Source organism: Hyla sarda, chromosome 11 (genome assembly GCF_029499605.1).
Source record: "Hyla sarda isolate aHylSar1 chromosome 11, aHylSar1.hap1, whole genome shotgun sequence".
In the NCBI taxonomy this organism is placed as follows: Eukaryota; Metazoa; Chordata; class Amphibia; order Anura; family Hylidae; genus Hyla; species Hyla sarda.
In genome coordinates this window covers 104855571-104869480 of record NC_079199.1, presented here as the reverse complement: position 1 = coordinate 104869480, position 13910 = coordinate 104855571, and the positions used below count along the sequence as shown (strand labels likewise).

Sequence of the window (13910 nt, the reverse complement as noted above, 5' to 3'; positions counted from 1 at the left end):
GCTCATGGGTGTACAGGGAGATGTATTAGCAGTAGAAAGAGGGAAGTGCTCAGGGGAGTATAGGGAGAGGTCACTATAGTGATCAGTATACACACCAGATCACCAGGATATAGAGAACAGTGATATCACTAATATATACACACACATACACACACAGTCATGGCTGTAAATGTTGGCACCCCAGAAATTTTTCTATAAAGTTAAGTATTTCTCACAGGAAAGGATTGCAGTAACACAGGTTTTGCTATACACATGTTTATTCCCTTTGTGTTTATTGGAACTAAACCAAAAAAAGGAGGAAAAAAAGCAAATTGGACATAATGTCACCAAACTCCAAAAATGGGCTGGACACAATTATTGGCACCCTTAACTTAATATTTGGTTGCACACCCTCTGGAAAAAATAACTGAAATCAGTGGCTTCCTATAACCATCAATAAGCTTCTTACACCTCTCAGCCGGAATGTTGGTCCACTCTTCCTTTACAAACTGCTCCAGGTCTCTTATTGGACGGCGCCTTTTCCCAACAGTAATTATAAGATCTCTCCACAGGTTTTCAATGGGATTTGGATCTGGACTCATTGCTGCCACTTCAGAACTCTCCAGCGCTTTGTTGCCATCCATTTCTGGTGCTTTTTGACGTATATTTGGGGTCATTGTCCTGCTGGAAGACCCAAGATCTCGGACGCAAACCCAGCTTTCTGACACTGGGCTGTACAGTGCGACCAAAAATCCATTGGTAATCCTCAGATTTCATGATGCCTTATACACATTCAAGGCCCCCAGTGCCAGAGGCAGCAAAACAACTCAAAACATCACTGACCTCCCCCATATGTCACTGTAGGTACTGTGCTCTTTTCTTTGTAGGTCTCATTCCGTTTTCGGTAAACAGTAGAATGATGGGCTTTACCAAAAAGATCTATCTTGGGCTCATCTGTCCACAAGACGTTTTCCCAGAAGGATTTTGGCTTACTCAAGTTCATTTTGGCAAAATGTAGTCTTGCTTTTTTATGTCTCTGTCAGCAGTGGGGTCCTCCTGGGTCTCCTCCATAGTGGGGTCCTCCTGGGTCTCCTGCCATAGCGTTTCATTTCATTTAAATGTGGACGGATAGTTTGTGCTGACACTGATGCCCCCTGAGCCTGCAGGACAGCTTGAATATCTTTGGAACTTGTTTGGGGCTGCTTATCCACCATCCGAACTATCCTGCGTTGACACCTTTCATCAATTTCTCTCTTCCGCCCACGCCCAGGGAGATTAGCTACAGTGCCATGGGTTGTAAACTTCTGGATAATGTTGCGCACTGTGGACAAAGACAAATCTAGATCTCTGGAGATGGACTTGTAACCTTGAGATTGTTGATATTTTTCCACAATTTTGGTTCTCCAGTCCTCAGACAGTTCTCTTCTCCTCTTCCTGTTGTCCATGCTTCGTGTGGCACACACACACACACAATGCAAATACTAAGTGAACTTCTCTCCTTTTTATCTGCTTTCAGGTGGGATTTTTAAATTGCCCACACCAGTTACTTGCCCCAGGCAAGTTTAAAGGAGCATCACATGCTTGAAACAATCTTATTTTTCCACAATTTTGAAAGGGGCCAATAATTTTGTCCAGCCCATTTTTGGAGTTTGGTGACATTATGTCCAATTTGCTTTTTTTCCTCCCTTTTTTGGTTTAGTTCCAATACACACAAAGGGAATAAACATGTGTATAGCAAATCATGTGTTACTGCAATCCTTTTCTGTGAGAAATACTTCATTTTCTTGAAAAATGTCATATCACTCTATATACATCACTGGTGAGAGGTTACTATAGTGATCAGTACTACACACCAGATCACCAGGAGATATATATATATATATATATATATATATATATATATATATATATATATACACATATACATATATATATATATATACACACATATACACACACATATACACACAATCACCAGGATATAGAGAGCAGTGATATCAGTCTAGAGTTGGTTATTACATTGTTGGTGTTACGCCTAGCGCTCCGGGTCCCCGCTCCTCCCCGGAGCGCTCACGGCGTCTCTTTCCCTGCAGCTCCCCGGTCAGTCCCGCTGACCGGGAGCGCTGCTCTGTCATGGCCGTTGGGGATGCGATTCGCACAGCGGGACGCGCCCGCTCGCGAATCGCATCCCAGGTCACTTACCCGTTCCCGTCCCCTGCTGTCATGTGCTGGCGCGCGCGGCTCCGCTCTCTAGGGCGCGCGCGCGCCAGCTCCCTGAGACTTAAAGGGCCAGTGCACCAATGATTGGTGCCTGGCCCAATTAGCTTAATTGGTTCCCACCTGTTCCCTGGCTATATCTAGTCTCCTCCCTTGCACTTCCTTGCCGGATCTTGTTGCCTTAGTGCCAGTGAAAGCGTTCCTGTGTGTTTAATAGTCTGTGTACCAGTACTTTTGCTATCTCCCCTGACTACGAACCTTGCCGCCTGCCCCCGACCTTCTGCTACGTCCGACCTTGCTACTGCCTACTCCCTTGTACCTCGCCTTTCTTCAGTATCTTCAGCAGCCAGAGAGGTGAGCCGTTGCTAGTGGATACGACCTGGTCACTACCGCCGCAGCAAGACCATCCCGCTTTGCGGCGGGCTCTGGTGAAAACCTGTAGTGGCTTAGAACCGGTCCACTAGCGCGGTCCTCGCCATCCCTCTCTGGCACAGAGGATCCACTACCTGCCAGCCGGCATCGTGACAGTAGATCCGGCCATGGATCCCGCTGAGGTTCCCCTGCCAGTTGCCTCTGATATCACCACGGTGGTCGCCCAGCAAGCCCGACAGATCGCCCATCTAACCCACCAGATGTCAGAAATGTCCACCATTGTGCACCAACTTCAGTCGCAACTTCTTCAGCAATCATCTCCTCCGCCAGCTCCTGCACCCCTTCCGCAGCGAGTGGCCACTCCTAGCCTCCGCCTGTCTTTGCCGGACAAATTTAATGGGGACTCTAAGTTTTGCCGTGGCTTCCTTTCGCAATGTTCTCTGCACTTGGAGATGATGTCGGACCTGTTTCCTACTGAAAGGTCTAAGGTGGCTTTCGTAGTCAGCCTTCTGTCTGGAAAAGCCCTGTCATGGGCCACACCGCTCTGGGACCGCAATGACCCCGTCACTGCCTCTGTTCACTCCTTCTTCTCGGAAATTCGAAGTGTCTTTGAGGAACCTGCCCGAGCCTCTTCTGCTGAGACTGCCCTGCTGAACCTGGTCCAGGGTAATTCCTCCGTTGGCGAGTACGCCATACAATTCCGTACTCTTGCTTCTGAACTATCCTGGAATAATGAGGCTCTCTGCGCGACCTTTAAAAAAGGCCTATCCAGCAACATTAAAGATGTTCTGGCCGCACGAGAGACTCCTGCTAGCCTGCATGAACTCATTCATCTAGCCACTCGCATTGACATGCGTTTTTCTGAGAGGCATCAAGAGCTCCGCCAGGAAAAAGACTTAGATCTCTGGCCACCTCTCCCACAGTCTCCACTGCAATCTGCGCCTAGGCCTCCCGCCGAGGAGGCCATGCAAGTGGATCGGTCTCGCCTGACCCTGGAAGAGAGGAATCGCCGTAAGGAAGAGAATCTTTGTCTGTACTGTGCCAGTACTGAACATTTTCTGGTGGATTGCCCAATCCGTCCTCCACGTCTGGGAAACGCACGCTCGCACTCAGCTCTCGTGGGTGTGGCGTCTCTTGATGCCAAGTCGGCTTCTCCACGTCTCACGGTACCTGTTCGGATTTCCACTTCAGCCAGCTCTCCCCTCTCAGCCGTGGCCTGCCTGGACTCTGGAGCTTCTGGGAATTTTATTCGGGACTCCTTTGTGAATAAATTCCGTATTCCGGTGACCCGTCTTGTCAAGCCACTCCACATTTCCGCGGTCAACGGAGCCAGGTTGGACTGTACCATACGTTTCCGCACGGAGCCCCTTCTTATGAGCATCGGATCTCACCACGAGAGGATTGAACTTTTGGTCCTCCCCAATTGCACCTCGGAAATTCTCCTTGGACTTCCCTGGCTTCAACTTCATTCCCCAACCCTGGATTGGTCCACTGGGGAGATCAAGAGTTGGGGGTCCTCTTGTTCCAAGAACTGTCTAAAACCGGTTCCCAGTAACCCTTGCCGTAACTCTGTGGTTCCTCCTGTATCTGGTCCCCCTAAGGTCATTAAGGACTCTGCCTGCAACAGGAAATGCCCCTCCCCCCCTCCCAGTTCCATCAGGCAAGCTTCTGTGTCCCCTCATGGCCCTCGTCCTGGTGTCACACTGCCCCGTGCCAGGTCCCGCCCTCTGCCCTCTCTCCCCATTCCTACTCCTGCGGTTCTGCCTGCCGTTGAGGAATCCCTCCATCCTTTCCCGGTGTCCTCATCCCAGGGGAGGCAGTTACCCGATAAAGAGAAGGGGAGACCTAAGGGGGGGGGTACTGTTACGCCTAGCGCTCCGGGTCCCCGCTCCTCCCCGGAGCGCTCACGGCGTCTCTTTCCCTGCAGCTCCCCGGTCAGTCCCGCTGACCGGGAGCGCTGCTCTGTCATGGCCGTTGGGGATGCGATTCGCACAGCGGGACGCGCCCGCTCGCGAATCGCATCCCAGGTCACTTACCCGTTCCCGTCCCCTGCTGTCATGTGCTGGCGCGCGCGGCTCCGCTCTCTAGGGCGCGCGCGCGCCAGCTCCCTGAGACTTAAAGGGCCAGTGCACCAATGATTGGTGCCTGGCCCAATTAGCTTAATTGGTTCCCACCTGTTCCCTGGCTATATCTAGTCTCCTCCCTTGCACTTCCTTGCCGGATCTTGTTGCCTTAGTGCCAGTGAAAGCGTTCCTGTGTGTTTAATAGTCTGTGTACCAGTACTTTTGCTATCTCCCCTGACTACGAACCTTGCCGCCTGCCCCCGACCTTCTGCTACGTCCGACCTTGCTACTGCCTACTCCCTTGTACCTCGCCTTTCTTCAGTATCTTCAGCAGCCAGAGAGGTGAGCCGTTGCTAGTGGATACGACCTGGTCACTACCGCCGCAGCAAGACCATCCCGCTTTGCGGCGGGCTCTGGTGAAAACCTGTAGTGGCTTAGAACCGGTCCACTAGCGCGGTCCTCGCCATCCCTCTCTGGCACAGAGGATCCACTACCTGCCAGCCGGCATCGTGACAGTTGGTATGAGAAACGGTAAAAGTTTTTTTTTTTTTATATATATATATATATTTTTATTTTTTTATTTTAAAGTTTTAATAAAAAAAATCATGGATTTGAAAAGTCACAACAAATAAAACAAGCAGCTTATGTGTCATATATACATACTGGATGATGTCTGATCTGTCTGAAGCGTTTTTCTCGTTCTCAACATGATTATTTGGTAATTGTTCCTTGAGAAATCTGGTTTCTCACAGAAACAAGAAGCAGGCTCGGTGTTTGGGGGGCGGCGAGCTAAGTATTTGGGGGCAGTGGGCTCAGTATTTGGGGGCGGTGGGCTCAGGGGGCAGCGGGCTCAGTGTTTGGGGCAGCAGGGCTCAGTATATGTGGCAGTGGGCTCAGGGTTTGGGGCGGCAGGCTCAGTGTTTGGGGTGGCGGGCTTGGATATTGCCCAGGGTTCTAAGTACAGGACTTCCAGGAGCACCCTAAGGGTATGTTCACACTACAGATTGTGAATGGAATCTCCGCTTGCAGAATTCCGGGAGCGGAGATTCAATTCTGGCGGCCACTGCCAAAATACTTCGGCGGTAGGACTGCACGGCACTGCGCCGTCACCATTGATGGCTATGCAGTGTTCGTGGACTTCCGCGCAAAGAATGAACATGTTCTTTCTTTGCGCAGAACTTTTTTTTATAGGAGGCACTGTGTATCGGGTGCCACTATAACAATATTTCATACTTTTAGATTATAACTATAATATTCATATGCAGTTTGTGCTAGTCCCCTGATGATGCTCAACATCTGAGCAGAAACGCGTAGGACATGTGCAATTATTATTGTGGATACAAATAACCACTCAATAGTGGTATGAAATGTGGTAAATTTTTTCATAAGGTTTAAGGTGATGGCATTGTTATATGCACTTTGATTTTGGTGTGGTTTTAAGCGACTTGAGTAAAAGTTACGTTTTAGGCACCCCCATTTTTTCCAATAGTGTAAACTATATTGTTTTCATTGGTTGGAATTTTCTTTATAATTTATGCTGGGAGGAATGAGCCCCTTGCAGGCCTGTTTACATCCGATTGCAAACAATTCTTGTTTTTGCGCGGAACAATTTCAGCAGCGGAATTGTCCGCCGCTGAAATTCCGCAGTGTGAACGGGTCTCTTGGAAACCCCTTCACACTGATGTTTATTTTCTCAGCGCGTAATTCTGTTCACGGAATTCCGTAATGTGAACATACCCTAAACCTACCATTGGCCTGATCAACACTAGACCACCAGGGGATTTACAATGAATCCTTTCACTGCTCGAAGTCACCGAAAATCTATAACCGGTGTGAGAGTGAACGGTCCATATTTATAGTGAATATTGGAATTTCTTTCCCCTTTTCGGGTGGGATATCCTTCACTTCTTCCTCGTTTTTGGTGTCCTTAAAAGGATGATGGATTTCTACTAAAAGCTGGTAGATCAAAGAACCAAGAACTCCTCCAAAACATGGCGCCACCACGGGGACCCACCACCAGTTGTTACCAGCTCTGCATGAAAGAAACGTATAAGACAAGGTTACCACTCAGATTGCCAAAAGAAGTGTGGTGGACCATCTCCTGCTGGACTGGAATATATAACCCCATAGACAAACAGTCAGCCACTCACCTAAACACATCCACCCCCCATCCAGCCACATAAGTGAAGATTCGTGGCCCCAGGTCTCGGCTTGGGTTGATGGGGTATCCACAATTGGCTCCCATTGACAGACCAATGGAAAACACCAACATGCCGACAACAACCGGTTCTAGTCCTTTAGGAACAGGTTTGTTTTTAGAGTCACAGATGGCCAGGATCCCAATCAATAGCATGGCGGTGCCCATCACCTGTAAGAAAGGCAGAAGTCACATCCCTGGAGATGACAGAAATGGTGAAGAACAGAGGAGGAGCAGAAGACGGATAAGATGACAAGTAGAATCAGTGCTCAAAAGGCTGTAGGTGCCAATGTTTCCCAGGTTTGGGGACCCTGTTGGTGTGGACAGTCTATTGATATCACACTTGCGTACTTGATCTCCCTGCACCCCTGACTATTTTGGGGAGCCAACCTAGACTCCAAGCCACGGCATACAACATGGCACCAATGGTTGTTCCTAAGTATTGAGGATGGGTGGCCTTAATCATGATCCTTGTAGGAAGAGAGTTAGCGGATGGTAGAGGTCCTGTCTCCTCTTACATATGGCTTATGCATTTTTGCTTGATTTTTTTGTACAGAAAAACACTAAAATGGTCTCCCTGACTCTCTGATTCTACATTGTAATGGGGCATAAGCCGACTATTCCGGGGGTCTCCCTGTGTAACACCAAGAGAGAGAAGACATTGGAAGGAAAGAAGAAAACCAGACACAATCTGGATAGATGGAAGATACCTGATCCAAAAAGCCATTCCTTATGCTTAGATATGGGGCCGGGTACGTGGAGAATATGGAGGCCGTTTCTCTGGGTCCATACACAGTTAGGTTACCATTGGTGTAATGATGAATGGCGTCTGATGTAAGAAAGGAAAAAGTGGGGGATTTTATTTACCAAATGTTCCAGGACAAGTCTTAGAATCTTATTGTCTGGAAAAGACATCAGTGAATGGAACTAAAGATATAGGGGGGATTTATCAAAACCTGTCCAAAGGAAAAGTTGCTGAGTTGCCCATAGCAACCAATCAGATCGCTTCTTTAATTTTTCAGAGGCCTTTTCAAAAATGAAAGAAACGATCTGATTGGTTGCTATGGGCAACTCCACAAGTTTTCCTCTGGACAGGTTTTTGATAATTCTTCTCCATAGGGTATACAATATAGGGTACACGATTTCTGCATAATATAAATCTCATCCTGTGAAATAAAGAACAAGAAATTTACAGAGGAAGCATTATAGTGAATGAAGAGAAAAAGTTCATATCCAACTGAAGACGGAAACCACTTCCTGTTTTTACATCAAATCTTCAATGGCGTGTTCTATAAGAGAAGAACAGTCACTAAGAGAAAGCTAAGACAGGAGACGCTAACATAGTCTCCTATACAAAGGAAAACTCATATAAATACTAGAATCCTGCCTCCTATATACAAGAATATAACTACTATAATACTGCTCCTATATACAAGAATATAACTACTATAATACTGCTCCTATATACAAGAATATAACTACTATAATACTGCTCCTATATACAAGAATATAACTATTATAATACTGCTCCTATATACAAGAATATAACTACTATAATACTGCCTCCTATATACAAGAATATAACTACTATAATACTGCCTCCTATATACAAGAATATATCTACTATAATACTGCCTCCTATATACAAGAATATAACTACTATAATACTGCCTCCTATATACAAGAATATAACTACTATAATACTGCTCCTATATACAAGAATATAACTACTATAATACTGCTCCTATATACAAGAATATAACTACTATAATACTGCTCCTATATACAAGAATATAACTATTATAATACTGCTCCTATATACAAGAATATAACTACTATAATACTGCCTCCTATATACAAGAATATAACTACTATAATACTGCCTCCTATATACAAGAATATATCTACTATAATACTGCCTCCTATATACAAGAATATAACTACTATAATACTGCCTCCTATATACAAGAATATAACTACTATAATACTGCTCCTATATACAAGAATATAACTACTATAATACTGCTCCTATATACAAGAATATAACTACTATAATACTGCTCCTATATACAAGAATATAACTACTATAATACTGCTCCTATATACAAGAATATAACTACTATAATACTGCTCCTATATACAAGAATATAACTACTATAATACTGCTCCTATATACAAGAATATAACTACTATAATACTGCTCCTATATACAAGAATATAACTACTATAATACTGCTCCTATATACAAGAATATAACTACTATAATACTGCTCCTATATACAAGAATATATCTACTATAATACTGCTCCTATATACAAGAATATAACTACTAGAATACTGCTCCTATATACAAGAATATAACTACTATAATACTGCTCCTATATACAAGAATATAACTACTATAATACTGCCTCCTATATACAAGAATATAACTACTATAATACTGCCTCCTATATACAAGAATATAACTACTATAATACTTCCTCCTTTATACAAGAATATAACTACTATAATACTGCCTCCTATATACAAGAATATAACTACTATAATACTGCTCCTATATACAAGAATATAACTACTATAATACTGCTCCTATATAAGAGAAAATAACTACTATAATACTGCCCCCTATATACAAGAATATAACTACTATAATACTGCTCCTATATACAAGAATATAACTACTATAATACTGCCTCCTATATACAAGAATATATCTACTATAATACTGCCTCCTATATACAAGAATATAACTACTATAATACTGCCTCCTATATACAAGAATATAACTACTATAATACTGCTCCTATATACAAGAATATAACTACTATAATACTGCTCCTATATACAAGAATATAACTACTATAATACTGCCTCCTATATACAAGAATATAACTACTATAATACTGCTCCTATATACAAGAATATAACTACTATAATACTGCTCCTATATACAAGAATATAACTACTATAATACTGCTCCTATATACAAGAATATAACTACTATAATACTGCTCCTATATACAAGAATATATCTACTATAATACTGCTCCTATATACAAGAATATAACTACTAGAATACTGCTCCTATATACAAGAATATAACTACTAGAATACTGCTCCTATATACAAGAATATAACTACTATAATACTGCTCCTATATACAAGAATATAACTACTATAATACTGCCTCCTATATACAAGAATATAACTACTATAATACTTCCTCCTTTAAACAAGAATATAACTACTATAATACTGCCTCCTATATACAAGAATATAACTACTATAATACTGCTCCTATATACAAGAATATAACTACTATAATACTGCTCCTATATAAGAGAAAATAACTACTATAATACTGCTCCTATATACAAGAATATAACTACTATAATACTGCTCCCTATATACAAGAATATAACTACTATAATACTGCTCCTATATACAAGAATATAACTACTATAATACTGCTCCTATATACAAGAATATAACTACTATAATACTGCTCCTATATACAAGAATATAACTACTATAATACTGCCTCCTTTATACAAGAATATAACTACTATAATACTGCCTCCTTTATACAAGAATATAACTACTATAATACTGCCTCCTAGCTGTGAGGTTGTGTGTCTGTGGTTCTCCTCATGTCTGGAGCAAGCCCAGGGCGGGGCCACCCTGGGCGGGGAAGCTCCCCAAGCAAGGCCCAGGCTTCTCGGCCTACACTGGATGAAAACTCCAATGCTCTTTCTGATATGGAGGTAAATCCTAAAGTGGATTTTCCACAAAGAAGTCCTCAGCATGGAAGCACTGCAAGTGCAAAGAAAGAAAGTAAAGACATGGATGTGAGTAAAGTAAAGAAAGAAGCAGCAAGTGTATGTGAGTGTGATATTATACAGTCGGCCGGCCAAGGCTCTCAGCTTGGTGAACAACCAAGAGACTCCAAGAAAGAAACCTCTGTAAGAGACCCAGAGTCTGCTATTCCAGGCCATGATGGTGCACAGGAGCTGGGGCAGAGTGGATCATATGCAGCAGGTGTGCAGCTCCACTCTCCAGCACAGAGACACAGGAGGACATCACTGGAGAGACAAACACTGCAAGAGAACCTTCAGAAACAAGATGTGGTCTCCAGCATGACCCGCTCAGGCCGCACCAGATCCCAGGCCAGAGACCTTGATACAGCTGCTCATGGGTCTGATACATTCAAGGAGCCTCAGAGACTGCCCAAACCCCACCAGCAGGGCAAAGAGACCGCCCGGGCACCAGAGCTACAGCTGGCGGAGGAGATCCCTGCTCTGGTGAGGAGGATGGAGGAGCTCAAGCACCTGAAGGGTATGCTGCACATGCAGATTGACTCAGTGTATATGCTAAAGGCTGCAAATCCCCAGTATAAGACTCTACATGATAAGAGACTGTACACACTCAGCATTGAGCTCGCAGATATTGTAAAGGAGATGGACTGTATACTGGTAAAGATGGGGCCACTGGCAGAGACGTATAAGAACCAGGAACGATTCTCCAACTACAGGCTGAACTTTGAAGCAGACTCCAAACCTGATATAGAACCGGACATCACCCCGGAGGAGCCCCAGCAAGGGACAAGACCCCTCATACAGCCGGCACGGTTCTCTTTCCAGGATGGGGACATATGCAAGTATGGCGAGGAACAACAGCCACAGGAACCTGCAGCTGGGCCTGAGCAGGAGCAGAGACCAACAGAGGCACCACAAGTCCCAGAAGTCCCAGTACATCAGCAGGACATTGGACTTTTACCAGTGTATGAAGGTGATGGGGTGATGGAGCAGAGCACTAATGTTGGGGCACGGACTGGGGGTGTGGATTGTGATAATGTTGGGGCACGGACTGGGGGTGCGGACTGTGATGTTCCTGAGGGGTCGGTGGCTGGAGGGGGTGCACAATCTGTGTGGGGTGTTGTGTCTGATGATGATATAGAGGTGGATGGGACAGGTGTTATTGTACAAAATACTGTGCAGGATTTCCCCCCTTTACCCACAAGCACAGCAAATGTGGCAGGGCCCCCTAGAGTAGACCCCAACCCTGTAAGACAGGACGCAGGTACCCGCCAGGTTCCTCCTAGAAATGCCTGGAGCCGTGGTGCTCCATCCTTCACCTCCAGCGCCAATTACACTGGCCAGGCATTTAAAAGGAGGAATGTTGTGCGATTCCGGCACAGAGGTGCCAAGGAGGACCTTCCGGATAGGAGGTTTGTGGTGAGGGAGCTCCTGTGCCACCAGATGGGGTTTGTGCCAGCGGACATCTTGGCAGTAATAAACCTACCAGATAGACAGGGCTATGATGTCAGCTTTAAGCTCATGTCTAATCTGGATAGGTTCTGGTCCAACTTCCCCAGATCCAGAGACAAGGATGGATGGAGTAAATTCAGTTTTATTCCCATATCCAAGCCAGATACCGTCATCATAAACATCATCTTCTGGAATGAAGCTGTTCCTCCCCAGGACATTGTGGTGTGGCTCCGCAGACATTGTGACCTGGTGTCTGATCTCACCAAGAACAGAGATGATGACGGTATCTGGACTGGAGGGTGGAAGGTCCTGGTGAAGCTGCGCCAACATGGGAACATCACACAACATCTGCCCAACTCCTTCTTCATTGGGAGGGAAAAGGGCGTTTGTTTCTACCCTGGTCAGCCCAGAAAGTGCTTTAAATGTGGTAAACCTGGCCATCTGGCAAATACATGTACAGTGGTAAAATGTAATCTATGTGGGGAAACTGGTCACCTAAGTGCTGACTGCCAGAACATCAGGTGCAATCTCTGTGGTGAGATCGGTCACCCTCACCGGGACTGTCCCAATGCCTGGCACAACATCTGCCGGGAGCTTCCTGATGAGGACCTTGTGGCGGGGGCAGAGGCTGTAGAGGAGGAGATTTTGATATCTGGGTCTATATTAACAAGACAGGAGGTCCAGCCAGACTTGGGTAACACCGCACCAACACCTCAGCAGTTAGAAAACACACAAGGTGGAATGGAGGTTGTCCCACAGGACCAGCAGCAACCGGGGGTATCCTCTTCTGTATCCCCATCTGCATCTGAGGAAAGTAAGGCCCAGAAAATTAAAAGAAGGAAAAAAGACACCTCATCCCGCAGGCCAGAGAGAGAGTATACCACCAGTCAGAAAAAGGTCAACAATGGGGCAGGAGTAATGGTCGTGTCCAACAGATACGAGGTTCTGTCAGAGTTTGACGGTGATTTAGACACAGAGTTAAAAAGAATAGAGGACGAATGTGATGATGACACAAGGGACCAACCCCCAATAAAAAGAAAACCCCAGACTGTAAAAGCTAATGCAGAGTCAGACATGGAGACAGGTGGTGGACAGCGGGACTCAGATTCTGACTTGTGATGATGGGCGTCAGGTCTCTGCTCTTCTTGTACTATCTTATCATGGCTGGGTTTACTTTAAAACTTGCTTCAAGTAATGTGAACAGTATTAAAGTGAAGAGGACACGGCACATAGTTTATGACCATCTTAGATATCTGGACAGAGATGTCATCTTCTTACAGGAGACACGCCTGACTACACTGGGGCACCTACGTGAGGCTGAGAGGGAATGGACGTCTGGTCCCTCTTTCTGGTCACTGGCTGTGGAGCCTTATGCCGGGGTGGCCATATTGTTTACCACCAGGGATGTGACAATACATAGGATGACAGAGGTCATCATGGGAAGGTGTCTGATCCTTGAGGTCACTATACATGGTAGAAGGCTCCGGCTCATAAATATCTATGGCCCGCAGACAGTGACAGAAAGGGTCCAGTTGTTTAATGATGTCAAGCCATATCTGTTTACAGCTGTCCCTGTTATAATGGCCGGGGATTTCAATGTCACTAGGACTTCAGGTGACAGGTCCTCAGGTAGAGCGGTGGCCAGGGACTCAAAAGTCCTTAATAACATGATCTTGCAGTCCGGGTTAAGTGATGTCTTTACACGGGGCGGTAGAAAGCCAAAATTTACATACACATGTTCTGACAGGAGCAGTAGGATTGACATGGCGTTTGTGAGTCCTGCAGAAATGGTTAGTGAGATGTGTGAGAAAG

At 45.2% G+C, this 13910-nt stretch overlaps 1 protein-coding gene across 8 annotated transcripts in view; it reads right to left on the bottom strand.

Moving 5' to 3' along the window:
- Positions 1-5249: 5249 nt before the first annotated feature.
- The window catches only part of AQP10 (aquaporin 10), a 29850-nt gene continuing 21189 nt past the window's right edge, over positions 5250-13910 (bottom strand). For all 8 annotated transcript variants that reach the window (XM_056546507.1, XM_056546511.1, XM_056546512.1 and 5 more), the window contains 3 exons: positions 7539-7657; positions 6782-6999; positions 5250-6663 (listed from right to left, as the gene is read on the bottom strand). In XM_056546507.1, coding sequence (XP_056402482.1) covers positions 6453-6663; positions 6782-6999; positions 7539-7657 — 548 coding nt within the window. In that variant the 3' untranslated portion in view covers positions 5250-6452. The remainder of the gene's footprint in view (positions 6664-6781; positions 7000-7538; positions 7658-13910) is intronic.